This window comes from Hemiscyllium ocellatum, chromosome 18 (assembly GCF_020745735.1).
Source record: "Hemiscyllium ocellatum isolate sHemOce1 chromosome 18, sHemOce1.pat.X.cur, whole genome shotgun sequence".
Lineage (NCBI taxonomy): Eukaryota > Metazoa > Chordata > Chondrichthyes > Orectolobiformes > Hemiscylliidae > Hemiscyllium > Hemiscyllium ocellatum.
Window position 1 is genome coordinate 60,219,772 of NC_083418.1, and position 22,009 is coordinate 60,241,780.

The following is a 22,009-nucleotide window of genomic DNA, read 5'->3' on the forward strand; positions in this document are numbered from 1 at the left end:
CAGGCAATTTGCTTGCTCAGCAATCTGGAATGCATTCTATCGGACCTGCCGACTTTTCTACCTGGAGTGCTGTCAGTCTTTTTAGCACTACTTTATTTATCACTATACTGCTCAGTTGCTCAACATCCACATTTTAAACTGGGCCATTGTCACTATTTTCCAGTTTGGTAAATACAGAAGCAGGTATTCATTTAGTACCCCTGCTATACCCTGTGCTTCAATGAGCAGTTTACCCTGCTTGTTGCTTATGGGAGCCACACTATACTAATCTTTTACTATTAATATGCTTGAAGACCATTTCACTACTTGTTTTAGTGCAACGTGCTATCCTTTCTTCTTGCTTTCTTCTAGCCTCCTTTATTCCAGCCTAAGCCCCTCTCCTGCATTTGAGATAGACTTATTTTCTATTGCTGTGTGTTTTTTTTTCAGTTTGATGCTATTTGTGACGTCCCTGGTTGACCATTGTTAGCTTATTCCTTTCCTAGAATTAAAAAAACATTGTGCAATGACTGTTAAGATCAACCATGATCTCATTGCATTCCAGAAACAGACATGATGGGCCAAATTACCTGTGCCTTTTTTTTGAATAACCTTAGTTGAGGTGTTCCGACTTGAGATCTTCAGCTGAAAAGATTTTCTCTGAATGTCAAACTCAATCATTTTGAATCTGACAAACCTTGTATTTCTAGAGCTCTTTTAACATCAAAATGTCCATAGGCATTTACTAGAAGCATTATCAGACATATATGACTCATAACCATATGAGATATATGGGCAGATAGCCAGCAATTGTCTGAAAGAGGGTTAGTTTTATGGAGTGCTTTAAAGGAGGAGAGCGAAGTATAGAAGCTGGAGGAGGGAAGACCAGAGCTTGTTGTCTGCACAACTGAAGGCAAGATAACCAGTGGTGGAACTCTTAAGAATAGAGGATGCACAAAATGTCAAAGTAAGAGGGACACAAAGATTTGAGTTTCCAGGGCTAGGGGAGTTGGGAAGAAACAATGTTGTGAAGTGAATCAAAAATTGGAATGAAGATTTTAAAAATATGTTGACTTTCATCCAGCAAAGCTTGCAGGCCATTCAGCTCAGTGTAACACTAAGTTATTACAGTATTTTAGTTTTTATCACTCCTTAAGTTGTAGCTGTGTAATACAAAGGTGTTTGAAGCTACTTCTATATTTCATGCAGTTGGATTTCAGCTTTTTGTGTGACAATTTTTGAAATTGATCACTTTGGGAAAGATCACAATGTGACAAATAAAACTGAGTCTCACATGATTAATAAAGAAGAATTGCCTATTAATTTTTTTTTAAGATTCTCAGAATTACAACACATCTTAACACACACACTCATTGATGGTCAAAAAGTTAAAACAAGAGGGTGAGAGAAGTTGTGCTCAGTCATTTGATGTAGGAACTGATTCCTCTCAGCTCTTCCTGTGCGATGTCAGTGTTGAGTTTTTGCATCTATAAATTTTCACCTCTTCATAAATCTTAATTATTTATGAAAAGAGATACTCTTGACACTTTTTGTCTTGGACTAATCAGGACAAGTGCAAGAATATCATATTCCAAGTTGGCAACAATTTATACTATACTATAATTTATATAATTATCATGATTCACTGATCAACCAATCATGACTGATCAAGGAATTGTCAGAGAATGCACCAGGGAACTATTGCCTCCCATGCTTTTACTTAGCCCACTGCGTTCTTCCACAGTGCTATTACAAGGAAGTTAGTTAGTTAATGCCATTAATGTGCATTTGGAACAAGAAATTGGCAAATTGTTGGCACTCTGACAAATTGTGTATGCACAGCAGTGTTAACATCACCATTGCATTCTAATATCATTGAGCACCCCGCTGAGCCCAGCTCACCACTTTGCCCCAGCACTTGGCTCACTCTTGTACCCTGCATTGGTGCTTGGCAGTCATTCCACTGGATGCTTAGCTTGCCATCTGACTCTAACATTTGGTTCTCTCTGCACCACTGTGAAGTGGACTCATTACTATGCTGCCCTACTCTGATGCTTGGTTCACTGCTCCACTGACTCCCATGAGCTCAGCTTGACAAGTCACTTCACTGCCTTGCTCTGGCTCTTGACTTATTGCTCCATTGAGAGCTTAGCTCACCATTTTACTATCCCATTTCAAAACTCAACTCACCACTCCACCACCCTGTTTGTGTCTGGAAAAACTGCAGAAACACACTGAGATAAAGAAATATTTGAAAAAGAGCACATTTTGTTTATATAGTTGTTGAAATTATTTTGAATTGATCTTAATTGTTGTAGAAAGCAGCATCCCCTCTAGTGGCGTTACAGGCATTGTGACTGCCTGAGTTATGAGTCTGTCCCCTGTCCATTTTGCTTAATTCAAAAGATGCTCAATACGTGAAGAGATTCCATTTTCCCCACCTGTCCCTGCGTATGAATATATCTAGCTTATAGGAAGGGTAAATAAGCAACATTGCAAATCAAATTAATCTTAAATTGTTTGTATACTTGTAGCACATTGTTCAGCAAATGCTGTTCATCTGTAGAATCAAATCAAATTGTAAACATTATGTTCTGAGTTTTGCAATCATGGGCTACTTGAGTAGAGTCAGTACTTTGTGACAATTGAAGGGACGTGCTGTTTGATACACTTGTCCATACATTGGACGTATGGCATATGGCTGACATAACCAGACATCACACTGGCACTGAAATTCCTAGAACAGCATTACCCATTTGTGTGGTGGAAAGAATGTCTTTTTGGTGCTAATTTCATCTTGTTGGCAGAGAACACCACATGTGTCACCACTGCAAATAGCAGTGTCAGTGGCTAGTTTCACATGGTGCTCAGTGTTTTTTGATTTGTTTTTTAGTTTTCAGGATAATTTCAGGTAGGCTGGCATTTTTCAGATTTGAAGGTAGCAGCCTTAAACGCATTTATGTGTGCATGAATGTACAGCAATAATGACCGTACCATGGTAGCCATTGTCCTCCAGGGTAGTTTTGCACTCTATTCCAGAGTAAAACTTGCATGATGCGCAAATGGTCCAGGTCCTATTTTTGGGATTGTCAGTTTAGCAGATCTTAATGTGTGTGGAGTTGTTTGAATCCCAATCTATAAATTGGCTAGTGAAGGTAGCAAATTGTATTAGAAGGCAATAAAGAACCTGTTAACAGATTTCTTAACCAGCCCGTTGACAAAAGGGAGCTCATTCGGCTGCTCCCTTTCAAGGTGAATTTGAATGTGAGATGGAGCACATTGAGGTGTGTAAAGGCATTCTTAGCTACAGTTGCAGTTTTACATATAGTATGCACGCCAGAAATATGCAGGGGCAGGTGGTTACAGCTCATTCTATCAAATACACTTCTCATGATAACTGACAAAAACATGTTATTGAGAACGCTAAAGAAGATTTCATGGTGATGAAAGCTGAATTCGAGTTCAGTGAATACCAATAGAGAAATGGCAACGCATCTCAATTGTCATGATTGCTTTAAGGTATTGAAATTAAACTTGAACATTTGTACAATTTGCACTTAAGTTTTCTCCCATGTAACAATGTGTTTTCAAATTCGGTTTATCCTAATGTCACTGGTACATATTCCATTCGCTATCCGTACCCAATATGTGACCTCCATGACTCAACAATAACATTAAGCACTCAATAGAAATGCAACGTCCTTACAATTGCACAGTTATTTGACTGAAATTGATACATATATTCTCAGCTCAACATTTCTTGGAGCAATATGTCAGGAAAGAAGTTTGAGAATGGCAACTGACACTGCTAAAATGTTTTTTGTCTTGTCAGCATAGAGAATTTCCACGTGTACCTTGAAGACATCATACGGCATAGATGGGAAATTGAAGAGGGGAAGGAAAACCCATTGCAGGGAATCCATTTTAGGGCACTTTCTTCCCGAGTAATTATAGAAATTTTGCACAAACTTTGTGATTATCGTCTGGATGCAACAGATGTGTTTGACCTACTAAAGGTGAGTTTTTACCTTCCACAGTTAGTCATAGAGTTATACAGCTTGGAAACAACAGACCCCTCAGTCCAACTTGTCCATGCCAACCAAATTACCTAAATAAATCTAGTCCCATGTGCCAGTATTTGGCCCATATCCCTCTAATTCCTTCCTATTTATATACCCATCCAGATGGCTTTTAAATGTTGCAATTGTAACAGCCTTCTCCACCCTCTGGCAGCACATTCCATGCATGCACCAACCTCTACGTGAAAAAGCTGCCCCTTTTAAATCTTTCATCCTCACCTTAAAGCTATGCCCTCTAGTTTTCGACTCTCATACCCTGTGAAAAGGTCTTCTCTATTCACCCTATCCATGCCCCTAATGATTTTATAAATCTCTATAAGATTGCCGCTTAGCCTCCGACACTCCAGGGAAAACAGCCCTTGCCTATTCAACCCTTCCCTGTAGCTCAAACCCTCCAACCCCAGCCACATCCTTGTAAATCTTTTCTGAACCCTTTCACATTTCACAGCATCTTTCCTATAGCAGGGAGTCCAGAATTGCAAGTAATATTTCAAAAGTAACCTAACCAACATCCTGTACAGCTGCAACATGACCTCCCAAAGCCATGTCCAATAAAGGCAAGCATATCAAAGGCTGCCTTCACTATCCTGTCCGTCTGTGACTCCACTTTCAAGGAACAATGAACCTGCATTCCTTGTTCAGCAATACTGCCCAGGACCTTACCATTATTGTGGAGGCAGAAGCCTAGTGGTGGTATCATTGGGTCTATCAAACTAGAGACTAATATTCTGGAAACCCCGGTTCGAATCCCGCCACGGCAGATGGTGGAATTTAAATTCAATTTGAAAAATCTGGAATTTGGAGTGCAATGATTGCCATGAATCCATTACCAATTGTCAGAAAAACCCATCTGGTTCATTGTTCTTTATGGAAGGAAACTGCCATCCTTACTTTGTCTGACCTACATGTGAATCCACACAGCTAATGTGGTTGACTCTTAACTGCCATCTGGGCAATCAGGAATGCTGCCTAGCCAGCGATGCTCACATTCTGTGAACAAATAAAAAAAGGAAAAAAACATTAAGTTCATACATCCTGCCCTGATTTGCCTTTTTCAAAATGCAGTACCTCACATTAATTTAAATTAAATTCCATCTGCCACTCCTCAGCCTATTAGCCCATCTGATAAAGATCATATTTTATCTTGAGATAACCACCTTCACTATTCACTACCCTGTCAATTTTGGTGTCATCCAAAAACCTCCTAACCATTCCTACTATGTTCACATCCAAATCATTTATATAAATAACAAAAAGCAGTGGCACACTGATGGTCACAAACCTCCAGTCTGAAAAGCAACCCTCCACCGCCACCTTCTGTTATCCAAATGGCTAGTTCTCCCTGTATTCCATGTGATCTAACCGTACCAGCCTACCATGAGGAACTTTGCCGAATGCCTGATCATGTCCACTGCTCTACCCTTATCAATCATCTTCATTACTTCCTCCAAAAAAACTCAAATCAAGTTAGTGAGACATGATTTCCCACACACAACTGTGTTGACTTTCCCTAATCAGTCCTTGCCTTTCCAAATACATGTAAACCTGGTCCCTCAGGACACGCCCACCATCGGTGTCAGGTTAACCAGTCAATCATTCCCTGGCTTTTCCTTACCACTTAATTGATTTGCTATTTAAATCTCCTTGCAAACACGAATTACATGGATTAGCATGAAATGATATTACTAGATATTTTTAAAAAGCTTTGCTTTGGATAATTTCACTCCTTCAGCCCATTGATCCTGTGTCATTTTATCCTTTACCCTTTTAGTTGTTTCTCTAACAATTATTACATCCAGTTAACTTGTAAGTTTGTATTTCCACGACACTTTCTGGTAGGTAGTTCAGTTCTAATAGTCCTGTCATTATGATTGTAACAGTTAATATTACATATTGATTATTAAAGTCTTTTTATGAAGATTTTTCCAAAGTCCTAATATTCTTGTCACTGACCAGGAAAAACAATTTTTCCTTGTTCACTTTATTAACTAACATCGCCCCATAATTCTGAGCAATTCTTAGCTAGTTTTTGTTCTAATGAAAAGCTTCACATCTTTAGTTTTCTGTTTTCGGAAGATAATGATAAGTTGGGTTGTTGGTCAAATTTGCTTTGATCTGAATTAGGCCAGTTTTGTATCTGTTGTGTGCTCTGTCAACTTAAAACTGCATTTTCTACACACACTTTTCACTTTTCAGCCATTTTGTTGATGACTTGCACCCAGTGATATCAGGTTTTCAATAAAATTTCTATCCAGTAATTATGTAAGCTGATGCAAGCCTATTGATTTGTCAGTAGGCTTGAGGTGTTACAAAGCAGAGTTTTGTATCTAATTCTGATATCATATACTGATTTATTTTAGGGTCTTGAGGCAGACAGCTTAAGAGTAGAGCCCCTCGGAGAAGACAGTGTTGGAGCACGATACTGGTATTTTTATGGCACCAGACTGTACAAAGAACTCCCTCCACCAAAACTACCCAAGGAAACGTCAAAATCTAAAGCACCAAAGAATGATAATAAGTAATGTAAATTCTGTATTACAAATTAAGGTTGGAACTCTTTCAAGCACAAAGTATTTTTAATCTGCTTGTAAATAGATAATATAGTGTTAAGACTTTAAAATAGTTCTGTGTGTAAGTTTGTTTCACAGATGCGTGATTCAGGAGTATAAATGGATGCACCCAAAATCCCATGGAAGTTGTGATGAGCGCAGTCCAGACATTACTAGTTTTGTCATTGCTCTGTTTTGAAATAGTGGTATTCTAAATGTTCAATAAGTTTTTAATCATTATTGGGCTGTGACTTTATCACAGTCAAAAACGTTAATATCAGTCAATGCCATATCCAGGCTTCACGCACCTTTTTTTTTCATTTGTCTTTCTTTTTCTCTTATCAACCTCTTGTGCAATGCACGCAAGAAATCATGACCAGTTTTTCAGGAAACTTAGGTCATGCAGGGAGGAGTTATAGTTGGATCAGTGTTTGCAGATATCATTCGACATTCATTCAGAATCACACTTCACAATTTGCACTTGTAGAAGTTCCGTGTCTATAATTTTATTCGGAAGCCTTCAATGTAAACTTTCTGTTGCACCCTCTTGATGTTACTTTCTCTTTTAAACTTGCTGAGTAAGAGTTCATGTTGGGAATTAATGACAAGTGTATTTATCTGCAATATTTTAATATGTTGTTAATATACAGTCATAGAGGTGTATAGCACGAAAACAGACCCTTCAGACCAGCTCGTCCATGCCAACCAGATAGTAACATTTGCCAGCACTTGGCCTATATCCTTCTAAACCTTTCTTATTCATATACCCCTCTAGATATTTTTTAAATGTTGTAATTGTACTAGCCTCCACCACTTTCTCTGGCAACTCATTCCATACATGCACCACTCTCTGCATGAAACCATTGCCCCTTAGGCCCCCTTTAAATCTTTCCCGTTTTACCCCTAAACCTATGTACTCTAGTTCTGGACTCCCCAAACTCAGGGAAAAGATCTTGCCTATTTACCCTATCCATCCCCTCATGATTTTTATAAACCTCTACAAGGTCATCCCTCACCCTTCAATGCTGCAGGGAAAACCGCCCCAGCCTATTTAGCCTCTCCCTATAGCTCAAACCCTCCAACACTGGCAACACCCTTGTAAGTCCTTTCTGAGCCCTTTCAAGTTTCACAACATCCTTCATATAGGAGGGAGTCCAGAATTGCACAATGTTTCAAAAGTGGCCAAACCACAATGTCCTGTACAGCCACAACATGACCTCCCAACTCCTATATTCAATGCTCTTTCCAATAAAGGAAAGCATACCAAACGCTGCCTTCACTATTCTGTCTAAGACTCCACTTTCAAGGAACTATGAACTTGCATTCCCAAGTCTCTTTGTTTTCCAACACTGCCCTGGACCTTGCCATTAAGTGTGTAAGTCTTACCCTGATTTGCCTTTTCAAATTAAACTTCATTTGCCACTCCTTGACCCTTTGGTCCATCTGATGAAGAATCCACTGCACTATTTCACTGTCGACTAACCTCCAATTCTTCTGTTTTCTGTGACGTTTGAACACTAGTACTCGGGATATATTTGAATTTTTCAGAACAAGCAAGCTTAGAAGTTGTGGATAGCAGAACCATTGTATAGCAGTGGTTGGTAAGTGGGACTGGTGAGGGAGCAAAGAAAGGGGAAAGAAGAGGTGCGGGGAAAGGAAGAGGAGGGAATACAGAACACAGTTGTAATTGATGGAGGTAGGTAAAGAATAAGACAGCTATTGGGCAAGATGTGAATTAAGAGAAAATGGACTCTTCCCAAATCTCTCAACGTTCATTCTCCTATTGTCGTCATTCTTTCAGAAACCTACGTTTAGTATTGCACAAACTCTCATTTATTTCTTTACTTGAGCAGTCCTTTTGTATTTCAGGCAAAGACCATTTCCCTACTTCTTGCCAAGCTGTTCATTTTTCATTACACTGTTATAAAGCCAGCAAATCAGATGTGCCTTGTGACAACTTATTAAATATATATTAATTGTGGTAGTTCAAAGAATTGTGAGGTATAGGAAATGGAAGACTGTTTGCAAGTGGTGTTAAAATTTATAAAGACAAATAAAATTGATTTGAACAATTGAGATTATTTATTAAGTGATAACTGGTCATAATGAAGGTGTTGGTGCTGACTCTTCCCTCACCACACCTCTGCATCATTCTCTTCAATACTCAAAATGAAATTGATATTTTGTGCACCACCAACGACTGTTATATTTATGTATGCGTGTAACAAATTGAAACATCAATGCAGCGTACTATCATCACTGTGGAATAGAAGTTTTGTGAAATGCAAAGTATTTCAAATTTTTTAACGTTGGCTTTCTAGGAGAGGAAAAAATTCTCGAATCGTGCATAAAAATATTGCAACAAAGAGCAAAGATGAAAAGCAGAAAAAGTGGAAACTTCGTTATAATTTATGTAAAACAAGGTAGGGTAGACTATCTAAACAAGCATTTCTTTGAAGTAAAGCATATGTAATGTGCTTCAGATGGGGTTTAAAGGTAGTAAAAGTAGAAATGTACTTTGAACAGGCTAGTGATAATTAAAAAGGAAATCATATAAGCAACTGCTTAAAATTTGTCTTCTCCCACTTGAATTATTTTGGCACAAGGTTACTAAAATGATCCTCAATGGTGGAAAACCCAGCTTGTAGACTTCTCTCAGAAGAGAAATGCTGTAAAATCTCAGCAGGTCTGGCTGCATCTGTAAGGAGAGAAAGGAGCTGACGTTTCGCGTCTAACTGACCCTTTGTCAAAGCTTTGACAACGGGTCAGTTAGACTCAAAACATCAGCTCTTTTCTCTCCTTACAGATGCTGCCAGACCTGCTGAGATTTTCCAGCATTTTACTTTTGGTTTCCGATTCCAGCATCTGCAGTAGTTTGCTTTTATTGCAGTCTTAACTATTTTAAATATTAAATTACCGTGTTACAGAGTATGTCAATACAATATTACGAAGCACTGTGTAGCATTAGTTTCAGGCTAATGACTTCTCAGGAAATCGATGATTTTGTCAGCGGCTGGCCCCATGTGGGAAGGAATTCCTTCCCTTTTCCAGTCATTCCAAACGAGAATGGGAGCTAAGGAATTTTGAGGGCTATTAAAATTTGTCATCTTGTCTTCCCAAGTAATTGGCGCATGATGCAGACAGTGCACTTAAGACAGTTGAAAGAAAATGGATGGGTATTTCACTGAAGTTTAATTGTCATTGTTAAAATGCTCAAATTTGTTTTTGATGAATAAGTGCAAATTTTAAATATTTAGTTATTCTACATTAACAGTGATAAGTTTGGGAGAGTTGAAAAGGAAAGTGGAATTATGGATGGAACATCTGATGAAGAAAGTAATATGCAGAAGGAAAACGATGCTGGTAAGCATACAAAAATATACTGGTAAGCACACAAAAATGTAGCAAGTATTAGTATAACATTAGTTGTATAATCAGTAAATTGAGGATTAAATTTGGGTTAAAATTGGAGATGAAACTGCTCAGTGTTGTTTTGTGTCATATTGCAGCTTCATCAAGTCCTTAATGCTATTTGCAATTTTCAAAACACAATGCAACATCTACTGACTTCAAAGAACGAATCTACATAAGTAGAAGGTGCATTTTAAGTCATCATGTCTTAATGGTTCTTCATTTGTAATCCACTTCATGAGGAGACAAAATTATTGCAGTATTATTCATTGTGACAGCAGTAACCTCCTTCACCTGAATTTCAGCAATATTTGCATTAACCACCTTCTAAATTTAGGTGGTGACCATTTTTGGATCTCATTTACAGTGACCATACTTTGATTTATTTGTCTCATTTGCAGTTCACTTCTTTGTGGAAAGGGATCTGACAGCAAGAATAATTTGTCCAAACTTTGACATAAATTTGTACAGTAATATGTTGCTTCAGCAATTTAGCTTCAAAAGATAAGTGACTAACTTTTATCGAACCTCCCGTACTAATTTGAACATGAGACCTTTAAAATCTGTGTGCCCAATTACAAGGTGGTGCAATCAGTACTGTTGTCAACAATCCATGTCACACTAAAGTTTTTATATCTCTTTTGTCTGTCACATCTACTTTCAGTAGTTTACTCTCACTAGCCTATATCTAGTTTTATAATAACAGCGGTCAGGATGTTAACAACAAAAACATTTCTGGTCAGGGCTGACTTTTCATGACTCAGATCTGCAAGTCCTCAGTCATTTCAGAGGTGGACACAGTTGGTTTTAATTGAGATTTCATTTGCATCATTAGGGGCTTTACTTCAGAATGTGAAAGCATACAAGCAGATAGATCAGATTCACTTAGTTTAACTCATAACATATATCTGCATGCAGTTATATAAAAACAATAAAAATAATTGATCCTACTTTAATAAGGCATCTTAAACTAAATAACCTGAGGAATGAATGATGTTTATTGTCACATGTACTTGGAAAAATAGTGAAAATTGTTTTTGTCGCCATTTTGGAGACCATCTGTCACCATTTTGGAGACCATGCTCACATTGCCCTTCTCTCCCTCCTGCTTCGAGTAGCTCTCATTCCCCCGCTGGTTATCAGATATTTAGATTCCTGAGCACCACTTTTCTGCCAAGGCATGGCCTTTATTTTTTGTCCTTTCTGGTGGTCAGTAATCGCCATCCTTCTCTCCCTTTCCTTGGATTTCAAGCAATCTGATAAAAGGATATTAGTTGTGTAGCAAGATGTTAACCCTTTTTTATTTTTGTACAGTGTGGGAACTCTCCTGTATTTTGCCTTGTACTGACTCACAGGCTTTAAAAAAAAATGCTGTTCTGAAAATAATCAAACAGTGAATGTGAGCATGCATTAAAACAAGAAGCAGGAATAGGTAATTCAATGTCACAAGCCTGATCTCCTATTATATAAGGTTGTGCTGATCTGATTGCAATCTTAAATCTATATTTTTGTATCCCATTGATCACCTTTCACCCTCTTGATGTACAAGAGTATGTCGACTTCTGTCTTAACAGTATTCAAGGACCCTGCTTCCACCACCTTTTTGGGAAGAAATTTCCAAAGACTTGAAATTCTTTGATAGAAAACAAATTCCTCTAATCTGTTTTAAATTGCGAGCCCTGATTTTTAAACAGTCACCCCTAGTTTGTGATTCTCCATTTAAAAGGAAAAACCAACTCCACTGTTGCCAGCAGCTGTTGTGAAAGCAAGGTCATTGGGGACATTTAAGAGACTACTGGACATGCATATGGTCACAAAAATTTGAGGGTGCATACATGAGTATCAGTGGTCGGCACAACATCGTGGGCTGAAGGGCCTGTTCTGTGCTGGACTGTTCTATGTTCTATCTACCCTGTCAAGTCCCCTGGGGATGCTACGTTTCAGTTAAGTGACCTCTTTCTCTTGTAAACTCCAGTGAATGTGTGCCTTTCCTCCTAAGACAACCCAGTCATGTATTGTAGTCTATTAAATCTTTCATGATCTACATCCAATGCACTTGCACTCTTCCTTCAACAAGATGACCAATACTGTGCACATGTGTTCACCACTCCATATGTGGTGTCACTGGTAACTATCACTTCAAGATACACAAAACTTCCCAAAGACTGTGTACAGTGATCAGTGTGCTGATGCATGGAAGCCAATGCAAAGCACTGCATGGGGGGGTCTGACAGCAGAGCAAACAGGCGGGGATGCATTAGAAGCAACACTGCTCATCATTGCCCCGTTTACTGAAGCATGACCTTCCTACTTTTGTATTCACGCACTCACCATAACTGATAACATTCAAATAGCTTCCCGAAATGCATGCTGTGCCTTTTTTTGAGAGGCTTACACATTAGGAGAAAGGCTTGAACCACAAATTTTATACGTTTGTGCTTCCAGAGCGAGTTAAAGACGACATCACTCTGGTTTTGGTCTGCAGCCCATATATTACATACCCTCATTGTTACCTGATAAGTGAAATGTTACTCAAAACATTTCTTGCAACTGTCTGAGTATTTTCATCTACATTAAAAAAAAGTTATGTAAGTTTCTAAACCATGACCTGTAAAAGGATACATTTTATCTTTGTTCGTCCTTCAGAATTCGTGTGAAGTCCTGGTGCTATGAAAAATAACTTGTTTTATGTTTAATTTCTTATTGTAGATTCTTCAATGACAATGCACCTAGAAGAGTGGAATACTTGGTCTCTTGCGTGTCACACTTTGGAAGAGTGGCAACATCTAGCTGATGGTTTTAAAGAAAGCCAGTGTTCAAAAGAACGGAAGCTATACAAAATTTTGGCTGAGAACTTTATTCCTGAAATCAGCAATCTGATTTTACAGAAGGTCAGTTAAGTGAGAACAAGCAGTAAATTATTATTGTTCGGAAGTTCATTTCACACTATATGATCTAGGTGGCAGTGTGATGTGATGGCTTACTGGTTGTCAGTGGCAAGACCGATGTTTTTTTTTCAGAAAACCTTCTGACCATGTACCTTTCTTTTGACATAGCTGCTACCTACATCAGTGATTTGCAGGTGCCCATCCCCTTCATCCAACTGCCAAAGGCCAGTATAGAAGCAGCTTTTTACAGCTTTATACCCTTTATCCAGAATAAGAAATCAGAGATTAGAATCCAGTCTGTGTAAGTTTATTAACTCCTAGGCGCTTATTTCCAGCTCTCAAAAATTAATTTTGCTAGCCTGCAGATTTTTATTTCATGGCTTATTTTAATAAAAAGAAAACAGTTCATTTAAATTTGGATTCTACAAAAAATAAATGCAAGACAAAGTTATATTTTTATTCATGGATTGATCATGCACAGCGATAGGACTCATGACCAAAGGTGTTTTGTTTTACACTAAATGGGGTCTTCAGCCAAAGTGAAACTAGAAGATGGGGAATAACTAGCCCATGGTGCAAAGATGTAAAATCCATACTTTTTGTTCATCTGTTTCATATGTTGATTTTACAATAGTGTAGTAAGAATTGGTAAGGAGAAGAGTCAAAACAACAGAGTTGGAACTGAGGAATCTATGTAGTACCACCTAGTGCAGAATTACAATAAGACCAGTCCAAACAAGAAGTCTTTATTCTAAAACATATTGAGTAAAGTTAACTGTATGTCAGTGTACAATTTTTTAAAATCTGAAAATACTTATACATTTAAACACAATCAGCTAATGTTCCACTCTCTCTCCCTTTCCTCCCTGTTAAATGAATGCTAATTTGTAGCACTATGGAATTATCTTGAAATTATCGTACATTGTGACACAATTCAGTTTTCTTTGCTTCACAGGAGAAGCAGTTACAGAAGAAATATACAGAAGTTGTTCCCCGCAGAGCTTCTGATCGTCTCCTTGTGAAACGCACTCAGCAAGAAGAACTTGTAAGTGATCTTTGTTTTATTCATTGTAAAATATATATTCAAGAAAGTGGACAAAGCAACTAACCAATGGCTATGTCAAAGCTGTTATTATCAGCTAGATTCTGCTAGTGTGTGTGTGTGAGAGCAGCCATGGAATGACTAGCTCTCCAATTTTCTTTTGTCTCAGCCACCACCTGAGTTTGTGGTTGTATCCTTTCCCAAACAGCTTGATTGAATTCAGGAGCTTTCATTCAGCACCCTTCCTGCTCTCTCTCCTTAAGCCTTCAGAGTTTTGTGATATGTGCCTCCCTTCAATATTTTGTAGATAGCACAGTCAAGCATGTCCTGGTACAAGTATCAAGTTTACAGCGTCAAAATATTCCAAATGTTTATTGTAACCAAAAGCAGGAGGGACAGCACATGAATTATGCTATCTCCCCTCAGAAAATCAAATAGCGAATTAAAATAGAGAGCTGCAAGTTAGTTGTATTGCTTATAACCGAGTAATGTAATATTAATAGATGGTTTTCTTCCTGAGGCTCTTACTGTTAATTTTTGACCAAAGTCACTTTGAACTACTAGTTGTCATCCTTTTTGAAGCAGAGGCAAACCCTACTTGGTCGACTGGGTGAAAAGGGTGTGAAAGATGGATTCTATCTTGCAGCACAAAGGCTGTATACACCCCAAGAAATTAAGCGTATTGAGGAAGAAGGAAAAATTCTTGCCCAACAAGGTAAGCATAGAGATCCAAATGATTCCCATGTGGTCATTTTGTTTTGATTAAGTATGATAGGTAAATCATTTGGAATGCTCCTTTATACATCAAAGTGGGTACCTTATGCAATTTATTGAATCACTTGAAAATGCATTCTTAATGTTATTTTCTCACCATATTTTTTGATTTGATAGTAGGTAAATGTATAATTTCACACTAATAAACACGTTCCTAATGACATTCAGCCAGTTTACACTGTAGTCATAGAGATGTACAGGACAGAAACAAACTCTTCGATCCAAATCATCCATGCCGCTATCCAAAGTAAATCTAGTCCCATTTGCTAGCATTTGGCCCATATCCCTTGAAACCCTTCCTATTCATATTCCCATCCAGATACCTTCTAAAGGTTGTATATGTACCAGCCTCCACCACTTCCTCTGGCAGCTCATGCCATACACGCACCACCCTCTGTGAAAAGGTTGTCCCTTAGGTCTCTTTTAAATCGTGCCCCTCTCACCTTAAGCCTACGTTCTCCAGGTTTGGACTCCCCCCACCTCCGAGAAAAGACCATTCATCCCCCTTATGATTTTATAAGGATACCCCTTAGCCTCCAATACTCCAGAGAAAATAGCCTCAGCCTATTCAGCCTCTCCTTTGAGGTCAACCCCTCCAACACCCTTGTAATTATGTTCATGATTGTTCTGTGACATTTTTTTTCAATCTCCTAACCTGCAATGAAAAAGTCCAAGCCTATCCAGCCTCTCCTCATAATACAAGCCCTCCATTCCTGGCAAATTCTGGTAAATTTCTTCTGAACCTTCTCCAGATGCTTAATATCCTTCCAATAGCAGGGCAACCAGAACTCCAGAAGAGGCCTCGCCAATGTCATGTTCAACCTCCAACATGACATCCCAACTCCTTTACTCAAAGGTCTGAGCAATGAAGGCAAGTGTGCTAAATGTCGTCTTAACTACTCTATTTATATGTGATGCAAACTTCAAACTACAATGTAGTAGAACCCCTAGGTGTCTGTTCTATCCAAGGCCATTGTTTGTTTTACCAAAATGAATGTAATACCTCGCATTTATCCAAATTAAGCTTCATCTGCTGCTCTTCAGCTCATTGATCAAGATCTCTTTGTAATCTTAGATAACTGCTTTTACTATCCACTACACCACCAATATTGGTGTCATCCCAAACTTAATAACCGTGTCTTCTGTATTCTTATCTAAATCATTTTTATTAATGACAAACAAAACTGGTCCCAGCGCTGATCCCTGTAGAACACCACTGGTCACAAACCTCCAACCTGAAAAACAACCCTCCACCAGCATTCTATCCCTGCTGTTAAGCCAATTTTGTATCCAATTGGCAAGCTCACCCTGAATCCCATGTGATCTAATTTTGCTAATTAGTCTACCATGCAGAACCTTATCAAATGTTTTACTAAAGTCCAAGTAAACAATGTCTCCTGCTCCGTCATCCTCAATCTTCTTGGTTGCTTCCTCAAAAAAATTCAATCAGTTTTGTGAGACACCATTTCCCTCGCACAAAATCATTCTGACTATTCCTAATAATTCCTTGCTTTTCCAAATGCTTATAAATCCTATCTCAGAATCACTTCCAACAACTTACCCACCACTGAAGTCGGACTCTCAGGTCTGTAGTTCGCAGGTGCCTGCCGCTCTCCCTCCTGACCCTTTGACCTGAATGGGCCCTGTTATTACCCCGGCCAATCTCTTTCCCTTGATAAACTTGTAGAATGTGTTTGGATTCTCTCTAGACTTGTTCAGTAATTTTTAATGCCCCTCTTTGGTCTTCTAGTTGCTTTCTTAAATCCCCACCACCCTCGCACTTTCTATACTCCCCTAGGGCCTCCATTGATTTGCTCCCTGTTACACATCTTTGTTTTTATTTTTCTTTTTATCCAGTTCGGAATATTTCTAGATCTCCAAGTTCTCTCGGCTTCTTGTTCCTATATTTTGCCATAAAGGGAATGCGTTCGGCCTGCATACTTTCTAATACCTTTTTAAATGCCTCTCACTGTTCTACTATAGATTTACCCTCAAGCATCTTTTCCCAGTCTACTTTGGCTGAATCTTGCCTTATTTTAATAAAATCTGCCTTCACCCAATCCAAGACTCTTTGCAGATCATCTTTTTACTTTTCCATTACAATTTTTTGTCGCAAACACTAAAATGCTCCTCCATTGCCTCCTCGAACAATTGTCTGGCCATAGATGAGTTATTGCTCTCTACAACCAATCCTTTTCTGTCTAATCACGAGATAATTTGTAAATTGCCTGGAGAGCGCTTGGCAAAAACTCTGGCTGTATTTCAACCACCAATTATACTGCATATCCCAGATTTGGCTTTTCTGAACTTCAAAGTTACTGGCTAGAAGAACGCATGAAGGATTTCCTGGTAATGACAGAGGACACCAGGGACTTCGACAGTGAAAGAAAGAGACTGGCGACAGAGAAGTTACTGAATTGTTGTTTCACCCTGTTTGCTCCAGATCACTGGGAGATTTTTCTAGTAATGACTGGCAGAGAGTGGTTACCCATAGTGGTGTCTGCTGGCAGAACATTGGCTATGAGATGACAGTACAGACAAGTGAAAACCATGGCAATGACATAATACATCTTGCGATGTTAGAAGGATTCCCATTGCTTATTTTGTCAGTGACACTAGAATGAAATCACTAACAGAGTCTGTGTTAAATGAGGATGCACGACCGCAACTTAACTTAATGTAAAGTTGTTATTGTCTAATTAATTGACATGACTGAGTCACCATGTAAACAAAATTATCTCAAAAGGTTTTCAATTTCAGAATGTTCACTTATCTCCTTATAAGCCATGTTGGCTCCCTCCAAGTATTTGCATCTGAAAACTGAGGCAAAATAAATCATCTGAGAAAAAATTTCTGGGAAGAAAGAACAACCTTTTGTAAAATAGTAGATGGATTTTGTAACATTTAGTATGTAAAGCCCTCTTTCAGTGTTCGTAAGGTGTGTAATATTTTAACCTCTTGATCAACAACTCTGGTAAAGATAAAGAACCTTGCGATGTCAACGTTAAAGGTGTTTGACAAATGAAGGTTGTTGAAGCATGGAGTAAAGATGCTGATTTACTTGTAAGTATGTAGATGGCATTGTGTGAGAGGCAGTTAATATAGACCTGTTATTTGTATCTCTATTGGGAAGCTTTATGTTTCTCTCACAGATAAATTACATCAAACTTTTTTTATTATTTCATGTGACGTGGGCACCACTAGCCAAACCAGCATCAAATTGTCCATGACATCATAGCAGTGAATTGCATCCTTGAGCTGTAACAGTCAATGTTACCTCCTAATTTTCTTTCCTCTGAGGTCTGTATATGGCTGTGACTGCTGGAACGAGAAGTCATAGCTGCAGTTGTGTGCTGGTGTCAATTGCTGTGCAGCTTGAAACAGCTGTGTACTTAGAGGAGGCATCGGTCACAATTCTTGGGTGGGGTGTATGTACACCATAGTGCCGTTACAGGATTGTGACCCATAGACAGTGAAGAAGTAGTTGAAATATAAATCAGGATGGTGTGCAACATGGGTGGAATCTTGCGGGTGGTGGTGTTCACTGCAGTTTCCAGTCTCTGACCTGCTCTTGCTGATAAAGTACTTAAATGGCAGGTGCAGTTTACAGTCTGGTTAGTGGTTAGCCCTCAGTGTGTTAACCATGAAGGATTCAGTAATAGTCATGCCATAGAGTGTTAAAATCAGGTGGTTAGATTCTTTCTTGTAGCTGTTGTTCGTTGCCTGGCATTGTGTAGAGTGAATGATAATTGTCACTTGTCAGCCCAGGACTACACACTACCTGGGTTTTGCTGCATATTGATGTGGTGTGGACTGCTTCAGAATTTGAGGAATGCCAGAGCCTTCACTTGCAGTATAGTAAGGGAGAATTAGGCATTTGGAAGCATTTAGCCGTCGATATGATACTGTAATTGCCTCTTTTTCCCTTAATTTTGTAAGTGAAAGTGCTGCAAGTGAAGGACAATTGCTCTCCCCAATGGATGGAGAACATTCAGGTGCTCAGTTTCTTGGCATTGAATCTTGGTTTGCACCTTTTGATACTGTGATATTTCAGTTAATTGTCTATTTCCAACTGGCTTTGTTATGACAAAGGTGCAATGGTAGTTTTCTTACCTCCTGAGCCAGAAAGCTACATTTCAAATCCCACCTTCTCCAGAGGTGTGTAATGACATCCCTGGACTGGTTGATTAGTAAATATTCAAAATTTGGAATAGTTTTCATGAAAACTTTCAATTTATGGTAAAAGCCCATCTGTCCATGGATTTGTCTTTTAGAGAAGAAACCTGGTCTGGCCTATATGTGACTCCAAACCTACAGCAATGTGGTTGAATCCTAACTGCAATCTGAATTAGCTTCGCCAGCCAGTCTATTTGGCGAACAATGAGAGGTGGGCAACAAATGCCTCACCTGCAATACCTATTGAAAAAAAACATTTGTTGCATAACTCCCAAATAAAAGCTTTTTTTTAGTAGTTTTACTTGGTTTCTCTCCTTCCCCAAACAGAACGGGCAAGACGTCGTCAATTACGAGAAGAGAGACAAATGTCCTATGTGAAAAGTACCCTGAAGAGAAAGTGTAATTCTAAAGCACCTTCTCCGGCTAAACATGAGGAACCTGTTAAGAAAAGGCCTGAATTGTAAGATGTTTTCATCTGTGTTGTGTTGTTGATATATATCTGATTTGTTTGCATTTTAATTTAGTATCACTCTCATTGTTGATCTTTTACTGAATTCTCATTCTAATTATTGTGATGTTAATATCAAAATTATCTGCTTTCCTTTGCGAGTTTATTTTCACCAAAAACTCCATGGTGGCTTTGTGGATAGAATCAATCTTTTTGTGATGCTGACAGATGTTGACTAGGAAGAGGCTTGGTTCCGTCCCTGCACTGTGCCTGATCTCAGCCAGCACCCATCTGTCATGGAAAGGAAAAATCAGCTGGGGTTCCTGTTCTTGGTGGTTCTCCCACCAGTGGTTAAGGAGTGGATTTTATTCTACTGTTTGTTGTGCTTGGTTTGAGTAGATTACCTACATAAATTTACCGACTGATATATGGAAATAGCTACCTTTTTATTGGAACACCATGGCAGGCTGGTAATAACTGCAGGTAGATACCCTAATGGCAATTGCTAACTTAAGGATAGTAGTGAATTGAATTGAGAGAAACATGAAAATGAGTAGGATGTAAACAATTCATGATTCTCCCACATGGTGAGCCCCTGAACTAAGTTACTTGTGAGATGTTCCCTGACAAACATGAACTTGCATAGAGTCCTAGTTGCAAAGCAATTACCTGCAATTATTGTACAATCACCTGCCTTCCATCGGCTAACTTTGCCAAGGGAAGGAGAAATCTGTAAATTTGTTCTTTAAGTAAATGCAGGAATTTTGGTAAACACCAGAACTTTGCTCTTTTTACATTAATACCATTTTATTTAATTTCAGGCATTATGCAGACGGTGAAGAATATGTTTCAATGTACAAAGGTTTGTATGTTTTTCAACACTGATGTCGCTATGGTATCTGTGGGCATCATAACATTGTCCAAGTTTTTACTGTGACAAGCATTTTACGTTCTCTACTTGAACAACTCCTATCTCTATATTGTGAAAAATAACATATTAATAGTAGAACCTTCCATTTTAATTAGGACCTTAATTGAATCTTAATTATATTAGGGCTTTCTTCAGAAACAGATGCATTTGAGGGGAAATGAGAAACTCTTGAGAGGGATAGGAATGGGAGGAGGACAAACATGGAAGTCACTATAATCCCAGAGGAGCACAGGCTGCTGTCATACTGGAGACAGATATCTAGTGGTTACTGTACCTCAGGCAATGAATGAGGTTGAGATGGTGGTCTCAACGTAAACAGGAATTGAACCTATACAGTTGGCACCACTCTGCATTGTCCTGCCAACTACGTGAACCAGTGGGAGGATATGTCAATGAATTAGATAAAGTCTAATGGGAGGAGACTTGCATTGAGCATGAACACAAATCTAGATCAGTTGGAGTGATTGCCCTCTTCCTTTGATATATATTCCATATAATAGTCATGCTTCAATACTACTTTTTAATGGATATGCAGTGGATTTCTGTGGTCTTGGTACTGTGTTAGTTGTACTTTCACCCAATTTGCAATGCATGAATTTGGTTTAACTAGTGGACATTTTATTGTTGCTGGCAGTGCTGGATACTGTAAAAGGTCACAAAGATTCCTGGCCTTTTAATGAACCAGTGGATGAATCCTATGCACCTGGTTACCACAAAATCATCGAGGTATGTCAGAGTAAAAGATTTTTTAAAAATTATCATTTGTTATCTTGTTTACTGTTTCATAAATGTCATATTGTTTAATATAGTTATTGTCGCATCTGGCCTAAAGCATCAAGGCAGCAATGTGAATTTTATGAAGGTTATGACAGAAATTCAAAGTTGAAAACTGACATATTATTTAAAGTGGTTCTGATTACCTCAAATATACTCTCCTTTTGGGATAAAAGGAATAAAAAGCGTAATTGGATGCTAAAGGTTATTAATTTTTGAAGTTGTTTTGTTTCTGTCAATTTCAGCAATTAAAGTCTGCTGAGTTTATTTTGAAGTCCAGTTTCAAATTAATTATTCTTAATATAAATCTTGCTTGGTTACAAAATTTAAAAGACTAGATGTAATGTTTAGCTAGATTCACAAAATTTATTTCAGCAGAGAGGTGAAATTCAATGTGGTGCATGACTTTATATCTAAAAAGTGACAGTGAAATATGGTGATTAAATTTTGTCTGTCTCTGGCAGACCTGTAGTGCCATGATTCTCATTGTCCTACAACAGTAATGCTTATTTCTATTTATTCATTCTCCTACTTATAGGAACCGATGGATCTCTCAACTATTGAAAATAAGCTAAGCAATAAGAAGTACAGCAGTAAATGGGCCTTTGAATCAGATTTTAGGCTTATGTTTGACAACTGTGAACAATACAATGGGAAAGGAAATGGTTAGTTTGATACCTGATCATTGAAAAATAAAATGATTGCTTTAAATTCCTAATTAACCTGAGAGAGTATTTCTTCCTATTTCCTTGATACTAAGTAGTTGGTGTAATGCTTTGCAACAGTGCATGTTTAATCTTGACGCTCCGTCTGATTTAGCCACATGTGGAGGAAAGGGTCAGTGGCATACTTCTTTTTGTCCCTGAATAGACATGGCTTGTGGATGTAGAGGGAGTTATCTTTGAGACCGCATGTACATCACCAGAGCACGCACAGACTCTTAGACATGAAAAAAACA

The 22,009-nt window shown here is 38.4% G+C and overlaps 1 protein-coding gene across 5 annotated transcripts in view; it reads left to right on the top strand.

Annotated features, from left to right (window-relative positions):
- Positions 1-22,009, top strand: part of LOC132824484 (bromodomain-containing protein DDB_G0280777-like) — a 90,043-nt gene that overhangs the window by 38,623 nt on the left and 29,411 nt on the right. For 3 of the 5 annotated variants that reach the window (XM_060839063.1, XM_060839060.1, XM_060839062.1), the window contains exons 3-13: positions 3,812-3,995; positions 6,419-6,576; positions 8,929-9,030; positions 9,882-9,970; positions 12,728-12,909; positions 13,862-13,951; positions 14,531-14,663; positions 19,226-19,358; positions 20,168-20,208; positions 20,912-21,003; positions 21,590-21,716. In XM_060839063.1, coding sequence (XP_060695046.1) covers positions 3,812-3,995; positions 6,419-6,576; positions 8,929-9,030; positions 9,882-9,970; positions 12,728-12,909; positions 13,862-13,951; positions 14,531-14,663; positions 19,226-19,358; positions 20,168-20,208; positions 20,912-21,003; positions 21,590-21,716 — 1,331 coding nt within the window. Of the gene's footprint in view, positions 1-3,811; positions 3,996-6,418; positions 6,582-8,928; positions 9,031-9,881; positions 9,971-12,727; positions 12,910-13,861; positions 13,952-14,530; positions 14,664-19,225; positions 19,359-20,167; positions 20,209-20,911; positions 21,004-21,589; positions 21,717-22,009 lie in introns of those variants that run through there. The other 2 variants (XM_060839061.1, XM_060839064.1) reach the window with 2 other exon arrangements.